The sequence below is a fragment of the Chroicocephalus ridibundus genome, chromosome 2, assembly GCF_963924245.1.
Source record: "Chroicocephalus ridibundus chromosome 2, bChrRid1.1, whole genome shotgun sequence".
Classification (NCBI taxonomy): Eukaryota; Metazoa; Chordata; class Aves; order Charadriiformes; family Laridae; genus Chroicocephalus; species Chroicocephalus ridibundus.
The window spans coordinates 145,685,355-145,708,347 of NC_086285.1; the positions used below are offsets into that span (position 1 = coordinate 145,685,355).

Consider the following 22,993-nt stretch of genomic DNA (forward strand, 5'->3'; position numbering starts at 1 on the left):
GTGAAAAGAGAACTTAGCCCAATTCTGCAGTGGTGATTCTTGTGTCAGTTCTCATTATGTGCTACGAGTTCAGTCTTCCATAGACGCCTGTTCCGGCACTGGAGCGTAAGCATTGAGCCTTAGCTCTTGTGGAATTGGCACCTAGAAAACCATGCAATAGTGAAGGAGGTAGAAATTCTAGTTCAGTTTGGAGAAAGTTATTAAAATGTACCTTGTGATTGATTCCCAACAGATGATAGACTTCATAATTTATTTAGTAAGTCTTAGTTGAAGGTATTCAGCCTCCCTTATGTAAGAGGCTTTCAGGTGTTTAGAGAGGTGTGGATGGTGTCAGCTGTTCTTTCAAACAACTGTAAGTAGCCATTTGATGTATGGATAATACTAATTTTGTGTAAGAAATTGTTTTCCCTTCATACATAAAATACATTTACAACCCCATTACAATCTTTATATATAAATAAAGAGATGCTGACATTAAAATTACACATTGTAACAGCTAGCGGGAATGTGATCACTTCCATTACCAACAATTCTTCTAGACATTTAAAAAAAAAAACAACACAGTGTTTTACTGCTATCATATGTTTACATAAGTCCTATAGGTATGGGGTTTTTTTACCATTATATGCGATAGCACACAATATAATCCTAAGAGTATAGTCTTTAGATTTTTCTCATAACCTAATTGCAAGAAGTGCAGACAGTGAGAATTTGTATCGATCATTTTTTTGCCAGCATGCTCTATAATTTTCCAACTGGGAATGTTGAAAACACAGGAAGATAAAATTAGACTGGCTGTGTTGGCAAGAAAGAGTTATGATTCTGGTTGGAAGGGAGTTCTAGGGCATGCTGTCAAGGAAATCTTTTTTCAAAAGTATGTTTTCGTAGCTCTGTATCTGTATACATCATGAAAAAGAAATTATAAAAAACCTTGTCTAATTGCTATCCCTTCCTTGAAAATGCACGCAAAGAACAGAATTTACATGGTTAACCGTGGATTTAGGAAGAAAAATTATGTAAGCTTTTAAAGAATAATATTAAAGATTAGCTTTACTAAATTAATAGGGAAGTCAGCTAACCTCTTTCACTGGAAAATTTTGAAATATCATCACTATGAAAATCCTTTCATTTCTTCTTTCACCCCAGATTTTCCCAAACTCTCATCTGTTTCTGAATGTGAAATAAATTGCTTCTGTCTTCTACTGTTTATTGTCTTCAAGAACAATAGAAATTAGAAACAATAGTAAGGAGTAAGAGTTGAATACGACCCATGTTACTGGTATGCTAGGTCACAAAAGTGATAGATATTGTGGATATATGCCCCCATAAGAACTCATTCATCATTTTTTGATTAAGAGAGATTTTTAATCCAATAAGATTTGCGTGTTTTAAGTTGTGATCGCTGCAGTTAAAGCAGAAAAAAATCACCTTAGTTTCTCTTCTAGTCAATCGTTTGCTGTTCATACCTAGTGATAGCTACCAAAACTATCCTCCCCACAGAAAACACGTTGCAATTGTGACTTTACATATAGAGTTTAAAAAAAAAACAAACAAAAAAAAAAAAAAACAAAAAAAAAAACAAAACAAAAAAAAAAACCAAAAAAAAACCAAAAACAAAAAAACCCCAAAACAACCCAAACTTGCACCCTGAACTCTGGTACACAAATGCTATGAAATAATCAAAATAATGATTTTTCTCCTGAGGAATTTCAATACACGCACGCATGAATACGCCCACACAGTTTTATAACACTTCGGTTTCATGGCTTTTGCAGCAGCACTAGATTAACGTTTCTCTTTGTGGTGGACTCGAGGGCACATTCTGTCCTAGGCAATAAGCAATGCTGCTTTCTCTCAGTTTGATTTGTGAATACATCAGGTAGTGTTTCAAGCTCTGGCCAGCAGCCCACACTTACTTAGTGTTGAAGTAAAGACAACTAAATATCTAAAAGCAAAATATAAAAAATAGAAACAAGACATATTGCGTAGCAGAACACTGTAAGTAAAAATTGTAAATTGCAAAAAAACTGGTAAGTGGTAAAGACAGGGAAAATCCACATCTGGCTGGTTTGAGGACAATAGGAACTTTTTTTAATATGTAGTAGGAGCAAAATATCAGGAATCCCTAGAAAGGGCATGACAAATTTGTTGATAGTGAAAAAGAAAAGGCGGCATACTGAATAAACGTATGTCCTGCATTTGTAGAAGTGATATATTCTTGTCACATGAGCATGACTCCCTACTTTGAAGTCTGTCATAACATATGGTCTGTAACATCCTCTTTGCTTACTATTAAAGAGTTTCAAGTCAGCCAGACTGAGTAACTTGTGCTCAGGGATCTTAGTCTTCTGAGGCTAATTTTTAACACACCTTGGAAGAGCAGGTTTTAGACATCTGAAGGTATATCTGTGATGGTGATGCTCGAATAAGATTAAGACAGGTAGTTTTATTGCTCTCCCTCAGCGAACATAAAGGAAAAAAATATATATTACAGGATTCAGTTAATAATGAGTTACATACTTGTTACATGATAATAAATATAGTTTTATGGAGAATTAGTCTTGTTAAACACATCTGATTTCCATTATTGATTATGGTTACAATTCTTAGTTGATAAAATGTTGCAAAGATTTTATTTGCTTAGACTTTTGTAAGGACTTTGACATTGTGTCTCATGGTATTCTAACTTAAATACATCCCCTTACAATATCTGTGGAAATTAATTTAAAATGGCTAACTAAAAGTCTAAAAAAAAAAAAAAAAAAAATACCCACAACAACAAAAAACAAACAAAAAAACACAACTAAATTGTCAGTTGGGAATAATAAGTGAAATTGGTATTTAATAATCTGAAAGTAGACATAAAACCATTGCTGCTAGCATCAACGTCACAAAGAATTTACTGGGGAAAATAATATTAAGGACTCTATAGGCCATGCACCTGGATCACTATGCTCACATCGCTGCTTGTAGAAAATATACTAAATCTTCTAAAGCTGAAGTTCTGTATCAAGGAAAATGTTTATGCAGGCTGTATCTTCAGGACTGGAGAGACTATCCTGGGAAACAGTGGCTCAAAACACCTTAAGGGTCACAGGGGATTTAGTGAAAAGAAATAAGGACAGTAGCTGTGCTTCTGCATATGATGGAATATCATGTCTAACTTGCTTTCTATTATAAAAATGGGAATTGATAAAACTGGGGAGGGTGCTGAAAAGCGCCACAAATGTTAATCAGCTGCTGGAGAAGAAGCCTTACAAAGAAAGATTAAAAGACCATAATGTGTTTGGCTCGGCAAAAAGAGTACTGAGGTGAATGGGTAAAACTAATTGAGGTTGTGAACAAAGTTATTATACTTGGGTAAGTAGATTTTTCCTAGATTGTACTTACATTGCGTAGTGTAGACTCTCTTCCCTCTCATTTTTTTTTAATATTTATAATGACTGTGGTCCTCAAACCAGGACAGTTTACTGCATTATTCCCATATTTCGAAAAGCTGGGAGAATTTTGAAAATGGGAGAATTCATGGGTTAATGAATGGAGATATGAATTCATCATCCTAAATCATGACTCAGATTACCACTCATTAGAAACCAGCTGAAAATATTAATGCCTGTAATTCTTTCTGTGTTAAGATTGACTTAATTCTTTAACCTACAGGAAGCTGTACATAAGAACCATGCTCAGCCTTGAAAAAAAGTCTTAAAGCACTTGCATAATAGAGACTATGATGAGTAGCCCTGTGTTTATTTTGCTTTGCTAAGTGTCAGAGACAAATTAAAATTCTTAGCCTAAGATGTATTTTATTAAGAACCGCTTCTCAGAATAAGGCATTTGCCACCTAATTAAGTTGCAGTTACAATCTGAAGTATATTTAATACCTTCACTCCTTTTTCTTATGTGAGTGTCAGAAAAAAATAATCTGACATGTTAAGTGTACAGTGGCAGGAATTGTAATACTTTGTACAATGCCTTACTCATTTTTTGATCTAAAAGTTGAAAATATCGTTTCTGATTTAGTCACGAACAGGATTTTGTTGTCAGCTTAACTTTTCTACCTTAGTTCTGGCAACCAAACCATCTGTATATGGTTTTGCTCTGCTTTGGGGACTAAAGGATTTGACTTTGCTTTTTAAGTAGATGAGATTTTTTTAAGTAAATCCCTGGTGTTCTGGTTTAGTCATGTGTCAGAACTTGTATTGCCACTCTGCTGCATGTATACTTTGGTATTCCCTACAATTGTTTCAAAATATCATATTAGAATTTCTGTGAATTCTGTGATTTCTTATATCCATTTAAAAATATACATATGTGAATGTTTATAGCTGCAAAGCATGGTGTTTTACTCACTAAGACACTGGAAAAGCCATTTTTTAGGCTCATGGATTTCACCAGTTCTTTCCACACCAAGCATTTAATTCTTCAGTAAAATATTTAAACTGTGCTCCATTACTATAATTTTGTTTTCAGAACTCATATATGAGCATCTTGCAGAATTTCCTTGTTAAGTATCATGATGGTTTTGAAGTCAACCATTTCACTTCAGATGATGAACTCTTTGAGCTTGCGTCACGTGTTCTCAGGAGCTTCCTAGCTACTATGAAGTCTTCTGAGCACAAGCTTATCCGAGTATTTTGTGTATGGCTGTGTCTGCTGAGAAGGAGATGCAGTAGACTCAGTCTTTTTCTGTAAGGAAACTTCGCAGAGTTTGTTTACTACAAGAAAAGTGCTACTATTTTTTTCTGGGCAGGACTTTGGTTTTCCATCTAATATGACCGCTGCTTTTAAAACTAAGAATTTGTACATGTGGCTGAAATTTGAATATGATGGAGATGAAGTGGAAAGCAGAGATTTTTCTTCTTGGAGTAATTTTGTTATTGATGTGGAATTTACTGTCCAGTACTGCATCTTGTTCTTTGTATATGTGTCAGATTTCAGATTCTCTTGTTTCAGCCCCTGTGTTTGAACTTTTTGTGTGTGTTGCAACCCATACCAAATGCTACTTAGGATGGTTACATTGTAATATCCTGCAGTGTTTTAAATCTAAAGGACTTAGGCCTGTATTAAAAAGGGTGCATGATTCAGATATTTCAGCAGATAATTATTGGAGAAACAGACAGATCACAAGGAAGTCTGTGGGATCAACATAATTTTGGACCAAAAAAAAAACCAAACCTGAAATGAAAAAGCATCAGAAAAAATGAGAAGTCACGGACCAGGATTTAGTTGTGTCATAAAACTCTGTGGGGAAATTAAATTACAATAGTTTTGTCTTTTATGTATCACAACAGTGCTATTGATTTTACGGTTGGTTGGTTGTTTTTGTTGGGTTTTTTTGCGTTGGTTGTTGCTCCTGAGCAGAACCGAGCCCTTAGCAGACATTCTTATTTAGATTATTTTTTTTTTTTTTTAAGAAATAGTTTTTCAGTGTTTCTGCTATGTGCATTTGAATTTTAATCAAACACATATTTTCTCTTCTCCTAACTACAGTTAATCCAGCAATTAAAGAAGACACTTTGGTTCTCAAGATTGGATCTGTCTCTATGGCTCCTCAGGCTGACAACCCTCTTAGTAGAGCTGTGCTCAGAAAAGACATTTATCAGTAAGTGTTGGGGGAAGGGTTTTGGTTTTTCATATATGGTCTCAGAAAAATTCATTTTGGGAGAAGTTAATTGATCAATAAAATGGGTACGTGCAGCCTGTAAAAATACTTTTCACATACAATCTTTTGATATTCAAAACCAGGTTTTTCTGATTTTCTTCACTTGTGGGCTTTCAAATCCATTTAGACAAATCAAGTTCTTCTGTGAAGTGCTGATGAATAACAGAATTTAAATGTCAAGTCATTACGAAGCTTAAGCTCACAGATGAGAACATTTTAAGAGGCTTTCTTTTATTCAGCTACTACTAAGTTCACCTAAGAGAAAAGGAATTTTTTTGTGACTACCAAAGTGCTCAGTAGCCATATAGTGCGAAGGAGATAGATCTTAATAATATAAATGGTAAACATATATTCAAACTGTAGGATTCTTCATGTCATGTAGATCAAAGCTGAAAGGAATGCAAACTTCTAAGGAGCTCTTTCCCAGTAAACACATTTTCTGTGAAAATGTCATGCTCTGGATTGTGTCACTAAGTATGTGCAAACCACACTAATCATATATAGGCAGCAAAACTGGTGAACATATGTAATCAACATGATAAAAGTAATATATGATCCTTAGTAGAGTTGGCACTGTTGCCAGACATGAAAGTATGGTTGCAAATAATACCAAGTGAGAAAAGTCACAGAAATACAGATGAACAAGTGTCTTATACTTCCCGTTGGTCTGTTTTTCAGATGTGGCAATATTTTTAACTACTTCATAGTGCTCTTCAATAGAAATTACAAACATCAAAATCTTTTCCCAGCAGTAAAACATTTACTGCCTAGAAAATGACAGCAAGTTTTACTTTTTGTCAAGACTAGGATTTTTAGGAGACCATGAAATATCTCCAGTTACTCTTCTGATCACTTAGAAGTTGTAAGAGAGTCTTTTTCTTCATATTTCCATGTGGAAATATTTAAATTAGTGTTTTCTGCTTGTATGTTTTGTTTTATAGTAGGGTCTTTTTCATTTGTTTGGTTTGGATTTTTTAAATGAGCGTTGTATCTATTGTATTATGGAACTTTCATGGAAGAAATCTTACAGCCTGGCACTAGCAATGGCTTTGGGTGACAGGCCCTGACCCAACTCTCAATGTGCCCATAGTTAAAAGAGACCTTCCTGACATTTGTACATGCTCTACCTGCTTCTGCCCTCTCTGTCTGAGGAGACTCCCATCTGATAGCTGCTTTGAGAGTTACAGAACCGAATGTAGGTTCCACTCTTCTTCTCACAGCAACCAAAAATTTATCAGAAAATTCTGCTACCGTAGAGGGGAATCTGCAAGTTCCAGCTTCTGTAAGGTCATTTCTGTCCCCTGGGGGAACTGTTGAATGTTCCCTGTATGCACATTACAAATCAGTGAGTATGCAACAGGAGGGATGTGATTTGCATCTAAAATCAATGAAGGCATGCTAGTTTAAATTTTTGACTCTGATATCTTTGCGTCTGTGGTTTTACGTGAAATGCAGAAATTCCATGCTTTTCAAACCAAAAGTCACTCAGTTGCCCTTTTGCGCTATGGGTCTCTGGCTCTTATATACATTTGTGCAGTGTATATTTGGTTTTCATAGTTTTATACAGTTACAATGTGCTCCAGTCCTCCCTTAGAAGTTGAGACACCGAATGGGTAAGGCAGAAGTAAGCACTGGGCCACAGACACCTCTCATCTCACTGTTACTGGCTTCTTTGTGACCAGTCTCGCAATATCATATGGGAGAAATGTCTGCCATTTTCAGGAATTTCCTCTAACTTCAGTGACCATTCTTCTAATTTCTCAGCAGCTGTCAAATGACTCAGTCTTATCTTTGTTCCTTTAATCATCTAATTATACTAGCTTTAGTGTTTTTAAAATACGTCAGGGCAGAGTGTCAAGTTACTTTGCAGAGTTTTATGAGACAATATTGGAAGTTGGTAGTGGGTGGTCTTTTGATTTTAGGAAGAGAGTTACTATTTTGCTCTCTTTAAACAAGCGTCAACCCTTTTGAGCAATATGAATTAATATATTTTAATTAAAAATATTAAGATTCCAGTTTGGAGGCAAAGTTGATGCATTTTCTAATTACATATTCTTTGATCCAGAACATACGGTAGTTACAGAAGCATCGTTGAAGATTAGCCATAAATTTTCTTACATGACAGTCATGGCTGTTAGACCAGTGGAGTTGTGAGTGGAGTTAATTTCACCATTTGTCAGTTTCTTTAGCAAATAAAATAATACTAAGGTTTTTGTATTGTTAAGGCAGGCCACACAGCCTGTATTCAAGGAAAAAAACAAACAGTGGCATATTTTTAACACATAGGCCTGATGTTGATATTATGAGATTTCTTAACGTACACAGTATTTGCCCTTTTTAACCTGCGCACGGTAGATGGTACTAGATAACAAAAATGTGTAGCTGGAGCTAATACAGAATGCTTAAAAATCAAGTAGTAAAATGAGCAATCCCACACAATGTGTAACTTATATATTTTGGTGAAAGATTTCTTACTAAATGTGAACAGAGGTACAAGTAGTACAACATCCAGTTTAAGAGACTCTAAAAAAAGACTGGAATTACAGCAGCCTGTTGATTACTGAAGAATTAGCTGCTACAGCATTCTAATAATCCCAACATGTCATCTTCTGTCTTTTTCCAACCTCTCTTCTCCTCTAATTTGCTGCTGCTGCTTTTAATAGAATAAAAGAAAATAAATCATTGTCTGAACCACTGTCTTTACAGTGTTTCTGGAGTGGGGATACAAACTTAATTTGTGGTGTCACTTTGGTTTAAACAGTCTTCTGTTTAGGTCTGAACTACAACCACATGCAATTAATGTCACTTGTGTAGTGTTTCATGAGAAAAAAGAATTTTTGCTTCTCATTTAGAAAGTGTTCTTTTAGAAAAGGACGAGAAGCTTTTTCATGGCTAAAGGCTGAATTGAATTTCTAAATATCTTTGAATTTGTCCCATAAATTAATACATGAAAAAATGAATACGCTTATTTATCGTCAACAGAATGCCAGCGCGTGAAGGGTAAATCTGGTATGGCTGCAGGTAATACTAAATAAACCAGAACACCTTCTGCCCTGTAAGCTGAAGTGACTCCATCTATGTATTAGGAAAAATAGCTTACTTGCTTAACTTGGAGCAAGAACTAAATTGAAAATTGAATGTTGGGAAAATAATGTGCCCCAAAAGTTTGGGCACACGTATTTTTTTCAGGTGATTATTGGAAGTTGGAAAGTATTGACACAGTAACTTCAGTTTTCTTATACCATATAAAAATTATTCTAAAATAACTATTTCCTTCAGTAGAAAATGGACTAATTTAGACTATTAATACACGTGGTAAAACAAAGATGCATGTACTGTAACAGTAAATGCAGGGCTCCTGAAAGAAGTACAGTGACACGTTTTTAGCTGGTGACAGTAGGAGACAATTTATCCTCTTCAAATTATTCTTTTTTTCCTACTAAATGCTAGGAGTTGTTTTGTTTATTTTAATGATTTCTCATGAATTTCTGATTCTTAAACCCCAGCTAAGGTGTGTTTGTCTTAAACAAATATTACCACAATTTTATGTTCCCATCAAGAAACTGCCAGTTCTGTGGAACAGAACCCTTGTAGATAGCAGAAGCCCTTGGGTCCGAGCCAGAGAGCAGAATAAAGGAGATTTTGGATAAGGATTCAAGTGAGGCAGCAGCCTAGCCTGGCTTAGGAGAGGGAAGAGCAGTAAATTAAAACTGTGGAGGAGTCAGATAGTCAGAGTTAATGAAGTTTCAGTTAAGCAGTGAAGGAGAGAACCACGTTTTATTGGTTTTAATTACCTGATCATATTAAACTTGGGATTGGGGGGGCTGCTGCTTGGAGACGACTCAGCGTGCTGCAGAAATACAAGATGATGTGGTTGTTTCTTGGCTTGTGTGATCGTGCTGCGTTTTTGAAGCATGATCTTTTGAAGTAGCCAAATGAATGGTCGAAACAGAAAAGTCCAGCAGTCTGGGGAGGAAGGTGTTGAGATAGGAAAATCATGTTAATGCTGTGATGGAGTGAAAGTCAGCCAGTTATTTGATATCGGAGAAATTAGATCGGAAGGAAATTTTATAAATGCTGTAACTACAAGAAAAAACAACCATCTCTTTGGAGGCAAAAAATTGCATTTCTCAGTCCTGGGCTCGCTCGTGTTGGCTCTCTGGTGCCTAGTAAGATAAAAATTCCAACTGCTTTTTTTTTTCCTCAAGATCTTCATAAATATCTCTTATCTTTTGTATTTTTTGGTACCTAACATCAAAGGTATGCTTCTGCTACAGTGTCAGTGTAATGAAATTAAGAACTTAACTGTATGCCAGCTACACAGAGACTTGTAGCAGTTGTGGTGTTTGTAACATACTTTGTTTGCTTTCAAGGACATCAGTTAAGATTTCATATTAGCAGTGAGCACTTCTCTAAAAACTTAAATATATGTTTTCATGTGGAGAGTGCTAAAAGAAGTTATGTGGCAGATTCTGTTACCATGAAATCCAAGGGAAGCATAGAATCATGGAATAATTTCAGTTGGAAGGGACTTCTCCAGTTCATCTAGTCCAGCCTTGCACTCAAAGCAATTTAGATCAAGTTGCTCAAGTCTTTCTCCAGACAACAAACCTAGGAGTTTATTTAGATCTGCTTGATAATCGTTTGTCAAAAGAACAGACTTTTGATGGGTATAAAGAATTCTCAGGGCACCAGGCCAGATTATCCTTTTCCATGTATGGAGATGGCTGCAGCAAACAGAGAAGCATCTCCTGGGGTAGCTCAAAAAGCCACATTTCCTTCTTTGTGTGTCTTCATATGTTTTCCCTTTGTCGTCATTTCTTTAGTTCTTTCTCTTTTAATAAAAGTGGCTAATGTAGAATATCGGCATGAATAAATTATAATGCTTTAAAGAAGTGGAACTAATCAAACGTGTCTGTAGTCATCTTAGCCAGTTTTCTGCCCAATTATCTCACGTTCTGTGAGATAAATCTGTCACCTTTTTAGATTACAACAGTATTTTCTTGTTATATACAAATAGTGGTTATTGCAATTAAGCTGAGCATAGTTGGAATCCTTGAACACATTTAGTCAGTGGAAACATGACATAAAAAGGACTGAATTAAAAAAATAAATAAATGTGTATGTTAGGGGTTTATAACAACGAATGGCACTAGTTGTGCTAAACTAACAGCAGAACTGGACAATGTCAGTAGGAAAATGGCTGAGAAATCTTCATCACGAGACCTAGCAATTCTTTTTCTCTGACTGAAAAATATTTGGAAGTAGTCACATGGCTATACTTAAATATGAAGCAGCACAGAGTTGAAATTGAGATGACATTTAGTTCTACTTCTGTATTGGGATAAAGGCCCTATTATACCAAATACTGTGCAAATTGCCTGCTCCATTATATAGATAATTGCCAGTGCTCCCCAACGTGGTTATATTTAGCAAAATATGATGTGAAACATTAATTAATAGAATTTTAGGGCGTATCCCTGAACAGATAGGCTAAAATAATTTTGAGGTAAAATATTGTTAGGACAAAAATGAAATGGCTGACAAATCACAGAGAACATGGGCTGTTTGGAGGCTATTCTGAAAAGGCCTTACTTATAAAGTCCAGAATAAACATTACTAAACTATCAAGTTCTGGAAGTTTAGGTGAACAGAGTCACAAGCTTTCTTCAGCTTGGCCAATAAAGAATTTAATTGTTCTCTGTGCTCTGGATTCATCATTATTGAGATCCAAGGATTTCATTCATGTCATACATCAAAGCTTAATAGTCCAGGTCTGAATGTTCCATGGTCATTTTCACGTGTAGATCTTTCATAGATCAAAGCATAAAGCTGTCCTTAGACTGTTTTCAATTTGTGAATGTAAATGGAAATTCTTTAAAGACCACCACCCCCACCCCCCAAAAAAAATTACATGTGAAGAGTTTAATCATGAAAAGATAAATGTAAATTATTTCATATTCTTTCTTAAAAATTTTCATCAATACAAGTCTATTTTATTATAAATTTATCTAATCTACTATGTTTTTAATTTTTGTAGTTTACAGTTTTCCACTGGTTTTTAACTTTCAAACATTTACAAATAACACAATGTTGTTTTTCTTATAAAATATCTATATTATTTACAATACTATTCTTATAAAATATTTATCTTTATTTCAAGGAGCTTTATCTAGAACATGCGTGCAATAATCATGTAATACATGTAATTGGTTAACAAAGTCCTTCAGTTTAAAAAAAGGAGTAATAAACAATTTTTTGTGTCTGTGCTGATAGAGCTGGAGTGAGGGGAAGGAAAGAATGATGGAAGGAGTTTATGCAAGAAGCACATACATAGCCAGCAGTCTCTGTGGAAATCTGTTTTTTCTTTCAAATGTGGTTTGGAAAATCAAATGCTTTTCAAAACTTTTCAACAGTACCCACATCTATAAGCATCTTCTCTTCAGAAATGTTTTTTGTTCAGTATTAAGTTGCCGAGGGACACATTTATATTCCAAAAACTACACCTTTAAATTATTGTTACAAAAAGCCTGGATTTTCTATAATTGTAGCAAAGAGGTTTTCCTTTTCAAACCAATTACCAGTTAAAAAAAAAAATCTTCTTTTTACCATAGAAGTTTAGTATTCAGATAACTAAATGTTTCCTAGAATATGCACCTAATATGAAAAATTTCCTTTTAACAGTTGATTATTTTGTAAAGGTTCTAGTAAAACTTATTTTCCGTTTTATGGGTTTTTTTAATACTTCATTGAAGCTTACTTGGTAGGAAAACAAGGAATTAACTAATGCTGACCTGAGTTACAAAACTAATCAGTGAAATCAGTTTTTGATGGAAATGTGAGTGGCTTATTAAAGTATGCAAATGTACCATAGGGAATAAGAAAAAGTAAAAGTTACAGCACATCATAAAATCTCTATTGCAATTTTTCTTTAATTTCAAAATTTTTAAAAAATCATAGCATTTCAAGGAGAGGTATTTCTTTTATTGCATAGAGATTGTGAAACAGGGTTACGCTACCACCATTTTCAGTTCTTTTCTTCCTGTGTAAAGACAAAAAAAAATTGTAACAGTAAATATTTTTAGCTTGTTCCTATAATTTATTTTCTAATTTTTCGTATTTCAGATCAGGATATCTTTTTCTTAACAAGATTCTCTCTCCACTCAATTTGGATATGCAATATTTTTATTTTTTTTTTAATTTAATAATCTTTAGCTTTACTGGTTATGTTGAATTGGGGTTTAAATCAAAATATTCATATTAAATAGCAAGTTCTAAATATTGTCCTTCGTTATTATACTTGAACCCATGCTTTTTTCAGCATAAGGACCTTAGGAAAGTCATCTTTATCTTCCTTAAGAATCCTATATCTCTCTCTGCAATAGGGCTTGGAAGTAAAGTCTTTTCCTGCTTTACATTTCTCTCGTCTTCTATCTTTAGTAGAGAGGCAAAAAAAAAAGTCTACTTAGACCTTTTGCCCAGTAAAATATTCATATATATGGATAGCATTACATGGAAACAGCACTCCTAATTAACATTGGCATGTTTGAGGCTATTGCAGCAGTTATTAATTTAAAAACCTCAGTGGAAACTAATTGTAAAATAACAGCTGGAACTGCCCATTTAGTTTCAGAAATGTAGCTTGTTAATTATCTAATACCAAAAGCTATTCAAAGCTAAATTTATATTTGGAATTCAACTTTAAAAATGTTCAGCTTTAACTATCAATCTGATTTTTACTTGAAACTTATTTAACTGTGAATTTTACTGGAATCTGCAATAATACGTAACTAATTTGCCTAAATACATATATTTAAAAATACATTTCCTTATAATGTGCTAGTCAAAATAAAATAAATATCATAATAAGAAAAACATTTCTACAACTTTTCTTTTTAATTCATTAGTTTAACCACTGTGTGCTCAGTACACATACCCACTTTACATTTTCTTTTTCACTTAGTAGCACTGAATTTTTTATCTGATTCTTAGAATAACTTTTAATTTCTTTGTGCAGAAAACAAATAGAGATCAAATTGAAATACGCTTTATAAAAACATTTCTATCAAAGATCACTGCCATTATTGTGTCATTTAAGCACCCGTTTGTTGTTAATCAGGGCAGCTCTTTTGGAAACCTTATTAAATATGTCAGCGAAAACCACCTGTCAAGTAAATGTTGATAAAAGACAAATTCAAAGGAATAACCAATTCATTCAAACAGAGCAAAGGTGAAATCTGTAAATTTGTTAAAGATATAATTTGAGGTCTCCTAGTAGCTCTCAAACAATGCATGTATTAAAAAAAAGATCTTTGTTTTAAAAATAACATCACTCCTCAATGATTTATTTCTACTTTCAATTTTGTTTTGAGAACTTAATATGCATTCTATCTGCAAAGTTTGTCTTTCCTTTCAGTTGGGTGCCCTGCTTCTGACTTGGCTGAGGCATTTGTGCAAATTTGTTCTTCGCCCTAGCAACATCCCAGCCCTTTATAGGGAGTATTGGGGAGAAGGAATGAAATTAATTTTATGGACATTCACAGAGATGTGTTTATGCGTGCCTAATAGTTCTGCTCTAGAGGCAGGCAGAGATTTCAAAGAGCATCTTCATAGATCTCTCAAATTCTTTCAAGTTTGACCTGGAATATCATAGGAACTTGCTCACGTGTTTGGGAGGGACTCCAGTGGTGAGGCATGGTGAGGAGAACCACTCTGAGCTTGGGTGCCTTGTGGGGGTGCCCATTCTTTAGCAGTGCAGGGCAGGCCAGTGGTCTCCCCTGGCCTCGTGTACCAGTTCCACATCAATGCCTGGCTAGCCATCACTGTCTTGCTCACACACTTCAGTGGACAAATATGGTGATAACAACCTCATGTTCCATATTCAACAGCCTTGTTTTGGCTGTTGACCTCAGTCTAGTCTATTTGCTAAGCGGTGAAGGAGTTGCAGTAGAGTGAAGATCTTGGTTTTAGTGCTTAGGGCAACCACACTGAGATTTTTCTGGGAAAGCTTTTGAGTTTACAGTGTGGTTATGATTGTTTCATTATTCAGGTATAGCTCATTCTCACTAACACCTGTGTGTGATTTAGAACTAAATTGGGAATAGGTTTTCAGACTCCCTTTAAACTGGCTTGTGGGTTCAGGTTGTGAAATTCTTGGGTCAGACAGTTTAGCTGTGAACTTTGAAGACAGGCATGAGAGAAGCATCTCTTCAAAAACGGAGCCTACAAAGTGTTCAATAACATATTTTTATCTAATTTCTTGTAGCATGTACTCCATTTCTTTGACTATTTATTCAAGATGCCATCATTTAACAGCTTAAGGTCAGAAGTAAATAGCAGTTGTAAAGTAAAACTTTCACAAGGGCGTTGCTTTCTCTGTTATGCCAGCGCGCTACACTTTGTTCTATAAAAAGGTTTCTCAGCTGTGGGTGATCTTAACTACTGTATGTTCTACAAAGTCAAGGCTAAGTTAAAACTCCTTGGTCTTCTGATATTTCTTGCCATCTCAAATACTGTTTTAACACAGTCAATTAGTATTTGCTGTGTGGTATATATGGAGCTTGACACGTGAAGTTCATACAACGTCAGTTTTGGAATCTGTAATATGTTTATGGTGACTGAGTGGAGGAGAGATGAGGATTTCCTTTGTTTGTACTGGTTTGAGGTGCTGTTTAACATAGGGTTTTTTTCCATTTCCTTTTTTTCCAAAAAACTGCAATTCTGCTGTGATGAAGCCTATTATAGTGAAGCCACTCAGATTGGTATTTCCTAATCTTTTGATAACAAATACTTGTTGTGCATAGTTTGGTGTTTTTATTGAGACATTCAGGTTATTGCAGTTCTTGTTGTGTTCTTCCTGAAGAAGAGTCACTTCTCCTTTTTGCTTCATAACCTTTTGTTCATTTTAAATGAACCTCTCAGAAATCTCCTATCTTTGTTTCTCCTCAACTAACACACCTCCTTCACTGAAATCAGGTTGTGTAATTTTTTGCCTTCCCTCAACTCTAATAATGGCCCTTCCTCCCATTTGAAAATATTTTTCAAACTTTTAATTCTTGAGTTACTATGATGGAGACAAAACATTTCAGATGTTTGAAGAGCTGTTTGGGTAGAGAAGTCTCTCAGTCTCCCACAGAAGCCAGTGATGTGTAGGCTAGCCATGCCCAGTGAAGGGGCTAAAGGAGTAAAGCCTGGCCCTGGGCTTCCTTTGGGCAGCCCAGAGTGGGGTGACGTAATGTTGATTTTTAACATTACTTTAGCCACAGTCATCTTTGGGCAGTGAGTTTTGTGCACACCTTGGTTGCAAATCTAAACTCGAGCTGTTCTAAGACGTGCTTCTCTTTGCAGCTCCGTGGTGTTGCTGGTTGTACTTGGGCATAGTGAGCTGGGTGAGGGAGCTGAAGGAGCTCAAAAAATTTGAGGGTCATTAGGCAATTTTTTTCAGTTAGGTCATTACCCTGAGCCTATTTATTCTATAGGCACACAAGGATTAGCCCTAGCAAAAAAGGTATATTGCAGCAGCCTGGGCTTGGATCAACTTAATCTGCCATCATGCTTCAGGCTTTTGAAACACAGCACAGAATCTGACACTATGAACTAAGAATTTTAATAAAATTCTCAGATTCAGCATTAACATTATTAGACATACTGTAACAGTTTAAAAAGGTAAACAAGAAAAGGCACAGAGACAAAGAAAAAAGACATTAAATACCAGTTAAAAATCCCAGGATACCTTTCACAGTTTACATACTCAGCAACATGAATGCAATGAAAAATTTTGCAGATAAGCTGTAAAACTGGAAAATAAAAGGAAATCTGAAAGCTAGAGTTATTTTTTATGTGAGTTGTGTTGTATGTTTTATGTTATAAAGCAACATTATTGAAGTTTTTACATTTCTTTTTCTTCTTTCAAGTTACCTCCCTTTAATCTCTCTTTTTCTCTAACCAAGTAGCTTTATATTTTGCCTGTTATTGTAAAATACTGGGGGGAATGAGGAAGGGTGTTCAGGTTTCTGTTAGTACAGGAGAAAATAATTAGTTGGTCCTTATGAATTAGTGCCATTTTAAGACCTGGAGTGGTTCCCCTATGCAAGTTCCATAAGTAAAGTTCAGGTTCCATAAGTAAAGTTCAGTTACTTTACACAAAACTCCTTACAGTTTTTTCCCTGGGTCTCCTTTGCTGATTCTTAACATATATGATTGAATCCACATATCAGGGTTACTTTTTCGTATTATAACGAAAATTATCATCCTTAAATCTTGGCTGCGATAATTTATTGTAAAATAATTCAGGAAAGCTTTTAAAAACTTATTATTCTATACAATTTTCTTCATAACTGTCTGTAAGTAAATATAATTTCCATCCGATTTGGTTTCAGCAAATGTTTGTTGAAAAGTATTTTCCAGTAATATATAAAGCAGACTTTTTTTTTCTTTGTAGTATTTTTAATTATAACAGGATCTCAAGTTAAATATAATGCAAGTTGTGTGCTTCTGTTACTGGGAAAACCATATCCCATTTGTAATGAGACATTTGTTAACTTCTGTATACGGATTGCGGTTCATTCCACAAATATTTGTGGGTTCTCTGATGTCCCTCACAGGGTTTTATCTATGACACATTCATACCACAGTTCTTAAACTACTTTTTGGATAGAAGATTTCTTTCTTTTGCAAAACCGTTTGCCAATGTCTTCCTTTTCCATTTAATGTTTTTAAGTATTCCTACTTTAGTTTTTGATTATTTGACGAAAAGGATTATCAGAAATGTACAGAATGATTGCATGTTATTTGAGCATATTTCTCTATGGGATACTATTCAAACATCCCCTGTCAAAATTAAATCCCTGTTGCTTGTATCCTGAATAACTCAAAGTGTATTGTTTAAGTGAGTGTCATTCCTTGCCCATACTGATTTTCCAAGATAGCTTAGTGCTCAACCACCTTAAGTACAGTCAAAAGTCATGCTTAATGTTTCTTATGTTTAAGCTCTTACTGTGCACACTACTTTGTTTTCCATTATTGCTATTAAACCTGATTACATTGCAGTAAAAACAGATTTAAAGGTTATATACAGTGGGTTTTGTTGCATTTCAGAAGTTATTCTTTCTTCTTTTTTTTTTTTTTCCCCTTAAAGATATAAATCCACCCCCACCCCCCTTTTTTTATTTTTTTTAGGACTGGTTCATGTTCTTATGGGGTTTATTAGTTGTAGGACACAAAGATAAATGTAGCCGCCTTCAGTGTCTCAAAACATTTTTCATGCCTTCTGATGCTTTTGGTTATTAGGGTGGGTGGGTTTTTTTCTGTGAAATGGCAATGGCTAACACTGGTATGTTAATGGCTAACACAAGTGCATGTTGAGAGTAATAAAATACAGAGATAGTATCAGGCATCTCCACTGAGTTCAATGATTGGCATAAATCACAGATACTCCATTTTTCTGGAATGATAGTGTGTGTTCTCCGGCAATAAAAAATTAACAGGTGTGGAGGTGATACAAATAGAACGTAGGAGTATCTCTACATAGATATATCCCGTACTTGCAGGATAGGAACAGAACAGATTTGAACTCTTCCTGATTACCAAAGTTATTTAACTATTCAGTAGTATTATTTAATGTTTGAGTGTGACAGTTTTTCAAGGAACAGGAAGAAACTTGCAGGTTAGCAAATCCAGCTCCAAAGAAAATCTGAAAATTTTCTTTTCTCCAGTTAGGGTTGGATGTTTATATATATGTGTGTGTGTAGATATTAGAGAAAAATTCAGAGGAATGCAATTCTCTGGTAGGTGTTGATTCAGACTCTCTTTTGATACACCTAATTCTTCAGACAGCTTGCAATGGTTGATTTTCCATGTTCTTCACATAATAAAAACGTCAGATACATTATGTAACTGAAAGTGTTGTAGTAGTTGCTTTCTAAAAATAATTTTGAAAATCTGCTATTGTATTCTTCTTACATTGCAGCTCTTAAAAAAAAAATATTTAGGCAACTGTATTTACTAAACTGGACACAAACTGACTACAGATGATAGAATTTGCTGTTTCCCAAATGGGCAATGTAGTGAGCTGGGTATTTGTTTGTGTGTGTGTTTGTATCTGTGTCATAAAACTCTGAGTTTTCTTCATTACCACCACCATTTATATGTTTTGGGTGCCTCATGGAGTTAGTTGAATTACCTGACATTGGAATCTGTAGTCTTCATGGTCAATGCTGTGAATATACAGGGAAATTTTGAGTAGAAGAGGATGACTCTTGCCTGGTATTACCCTGTTTAAGTGGAGGTTACTTGAAACCTCTGTTAAAAACCATCTCTAACAAGCTTTGTGTACGTGCTGAACAGTAGGTTTTAACCAATTTAGTGTGAAGGCTTTATATTAAATGTTTACAAAAGCAATGGTATAATCTGTGGCTTCCTATGGCAGGATGTAGGTTTCTAAGAATAAGTTGTCTCCTGCTGCCAAAAGCTACCTCAGCAACAGTTTATAATGGATGAGAATCATCTTGAGTTTGGGCTCTGCTTGTTTTATGTCATGTCCTTTACCTGGTCTTTCTGGTTCTCTAAGATTTTTAGATATTTTGTACTTTTGTCCTAAAGATGAGTTTTGAGGTCAATTTCCTAATACGTTTCATTTGTTCTGTTTTTCATCTTTTAAAGCATGTGCTAAATATGTTAAAAAGCCTTTACATAGATAACCCTTTTAAAGTAGTGCATCTGTGTGCATATAAATGTTTACTTTCAAAAAGTTCAATATATTGGTATCACAGTTTAAGCTTTAGCAGTAGTTTGCTTTTAAGAACAAAGCTACCAATTTATTTTTCATCGTAGAAGAAACAAGAAGCTACAGTCACTTCAGTCTGAAATAACTATTTGTAAATTTAAGTTGCAGTAATTGTATTTAATGACATGGAGGAATTAGTGGGTTTAAAATTGACCGTAAGAATGGGACTCAAAATGTGTGGCTTATAGTTGTGGCTTCGTTACAGATTCTGAGGTGAGAATCTATGTATGATAATTTCATTTGTAAACTGACCTTTCAGGCAGATCTCTCTTGAAGTTTTGCTGCATCCTTCCACATCTTCTGGATGTTTCACTGAATTAATTAAAGGTATTTGGAAAAAAATTAGTCCTTTCAGTGATGTGCAAAATACTTCTCAATAGCTTTAGACTCTTGTTTCTTTTAGAAAACCTTCCTACATTTCTCTGTGGAAGTTTACACCCTTTGTCAAAGTTGTTAGTTCTCGAAAACTTTTTCTAATGGTTGTAAGTCAAGGAGACCGTGCTTGACCTTTAGGTGTGATTCCATTAGTCATGCTTTGAGAAAGAATAGAAACAATAGTAAAGAGGAGATGAGGTCTCTGGTAATAACATACTTAAAAGCTTTACCTTAAGTCCCTAAAAGAACTGCTGAAATACCGTCAAAAGATGTATTGTAATCTCCATAATCAAAAGATGTTGTAGTGGAGCACTTCTTTCCTCTGCTTCATTCCTCCTGCAAACCCAGAACAAACTGGAAAATGCTGGTGGCAAATCTGATTAGGAGAAACTTGAAAATATGCTGCCTCTGTAGTCAAATCATAATCTTTTCTGGAGAAACGTGAAATACACATTATTCAATAAATCTCTTATATTGATATTATTATGAATAATTTCTGCCTTTTTAGGTCCTAAGAATCACTGAGAATAAATTAAGAAATTTATTTGCATATTTTTTCTCCCCCCCCCCCCCTTCAAAAGTGTATTTATAAGTAAACTCCCTTTCAATATATTTTGTTAGGCATAGATTCATATTGAATTTGGAAGTGTCATTAACAATAGTTTAATGGGGTTTTAAGGAAGACAAAATAGTGGTTTTAACGTTAAAGGTAATATATTTCATAACGAATATGGAATTAGTTTTCTACCAGGATAGTTTCCCAATGATATTTAAATGGAAAAAACGGTGCAAGGACTTCAGAAAAGAAGACTTAAAGGAGGTAATTTTGAAGACTTTGTTATTGACATATTTTATGATATCATATACAGTATTTAAAAAGTAGTTCCAGCTTGCCATAATGAATACAATGATTCTGCAAAAAGAAAAAGAAAATACAAGTGGCATCTGGAGAAACGAATTTAATCAGTGCCAAAGATAAATGTGAATTGACTTGAAAAGTTAAATATTCGTGTTTTAGAATGGTTTCTTGTTGTATTATCTATGCTATAAACTTCATCTATTACAATATACACGTGCTAAAAATATGGATTAGTACACATTTTTTAATATAAAGGGAAATCTGGTATTTATTTATTTCTAATGTTCCGTACTACTTTGTATGGAATTTGTTTGACGTCCAGGTATGAGTTTGATATACTGACACAACAGCGAGAAGAAATCCTGTCCCATGTCAGCTTATCAAACACACTGTGGACAGTATGTCTTCTAGCTTGTACCGTGGTACCAGGTCGCACTGCACCATTTAAAGAAATTCCATGCATCAAATACGAAGACTGTGTTCAGTGAAACTCAACCTCGGTTTTCCAGGTGAATTTCTAGAACATCTGAAAAGACTGAGGTATTGTACCACTAAACTGGGTGACAGTTTAAACAAAGTAAAATACAGGATGAAAGCAATGGGAAAATCACAAGATTATTTACCTTAGCTCTGTGGTAACCGAGCACACATTAAATATTTGAAAAATCAAAATTAAAGATCTTTTTACTTCCAAGCAGCATTAGGTTTTGAGATAAGATTATTTGTACCATGAAACAAAAGCATTAAAGGATTTCGGTTATATTGTATTTTGGCATTTTTGTTAACTGCCACCCCAGACTTCCACTCCACCCTCTTAAACTCTTCAAGCTCTTTCCCCACTGATTCTATTTAGAGAGACTCTATTCCACTTGTTTTTTCTAGAAACATTTGGCATCCAAAAATATCATACAGACCTTCCTGTGGAATTGTGCATACTTATCATTTATACAGTCTGTCAACTGTATATTTATCCTATGCTCCCTGAATTTTGGTGAATGCCTCAAAACTATAACGAGATTCCTCAAACTGTCTAAACATTGAACAGTATAAAAATGAAAAACTGATCTTTAGAAGTTCACTTGCTCATGCTGTTATTTTTGCTGAGGAATTTAAACAATAAAATTACAAAAGCAATTAAATAGATGACATCTAAATCCACAGCTGCAAACTTCAGCTTTGTTTCGTTTTACGCTTTTTTTGAGAGAGACTGCAATTGCCTTATAGTTTACCATACCATACCTTATCGTCACAGGATCATTCGTATTGTGTTCCAGATATGACTTTAGAAAGCAACTGTACTGCAGAAGTTCTTCATCTTCTTTGCAGGCAATTACTGTACCAGAGCCTTTGGAACAAGGGGCTACTTTTAAATGCGTGGTCACCTCACAGGATATGTAGAGCATTTCCTGCCTGTAGGACTAAAGGAAGGAAGCATAGGGCCAAAATGTTTGATGTGTGATCTACTGTAATGCCTTTCATGTGTTTGGTGGCTTTTATATAATCAATGCACTGCTACCAATCCTGACCTTGGTGTAGTCCTGTTCACTAATATCTGACCTTCCTAAATGGATCGCAAATGGAATTATAGTCACACCCACTTGGCACCACCACTGTAATTAATGGGCGTGAGGGGGTGGTGTTATTTTTCCCTCTGAATATTTACATACTGGGTTTTTAAATTAAAATATTTAAGTAGTTACCTAAATAGTATCTTGATAAAAAATTGCAGTAGTTAATTTTTATACATATTTTTATATGTTTGCATTCTTATAGCACTGTATATCCGATGATCTCAAAATGTTTTCTGTGCAATTAATTATAGTCACAAAATCATTTTGGCATTAAGCCCACAATATAGATGAGTAGACTGTTGAAGAGGTTAATTTTGTTGCTTAGAGTCACATAATAAGCAAGTTTAGAGAGAATAGGAATGAAATCTGCCTCTCCTGTTTTCCTTTGGCATGTTCTGGCCTGGCAAAGAGGTAAATGTGTCCTGCAGGAGGCCTGGCCAGGCAGTCTCCCTAGTCGTAGACCTTCTTGTGCACAACACGTGGAGACCTGGCAGACTTAGCTCTTCCACGTGTCCACACGTCTAGTTAGGTTTGTCACCTCAAGCTGTAACCACAACAGCATATTCCCTTCCTTTTGACAGGGTATCAGTCAGACGTGCAAAATAGGCACAAACCATTGAATTCAGTTCTCAAGATTTCTTCTTCTGTATGTTCAAACCCAAATCTCTTCTTTCTTGCATTATGATAGCTCAATGAAAATCAATCCTTTTTATAATGGTTTTGGGTGAAAGTAAATATCTGTA

The 22,993-nt window shown here is 34.9% G+C and overlaps 1 protein-coding gene across 3 annotated transcripts in view; it reads left to right on the plus strand.

The window, feature by feature from the left end:
• Positions 1 to 22,993, plus strand: part of VPS13B (vacuolar protein sorting 13 homolog B) — a 479,360-nt gene that overhangs the window by 281,630 nt on the left and 174,737 nt on the right. For all 3 annotated transcript variants that reach the window (XM_063327260.1, XM_063327261.1, XM_063327262.1), the window contains exon 30: positions 5,491 to 5,602. In XM_063327260.1, the coding sequence (XP_063183330.1) occupies positions 5,491 to 5,602 (112 nt within the window). The remainder of the gene's footprint in view (positions 1 to 5,490; positions 5,603 to 22,993) is intronic.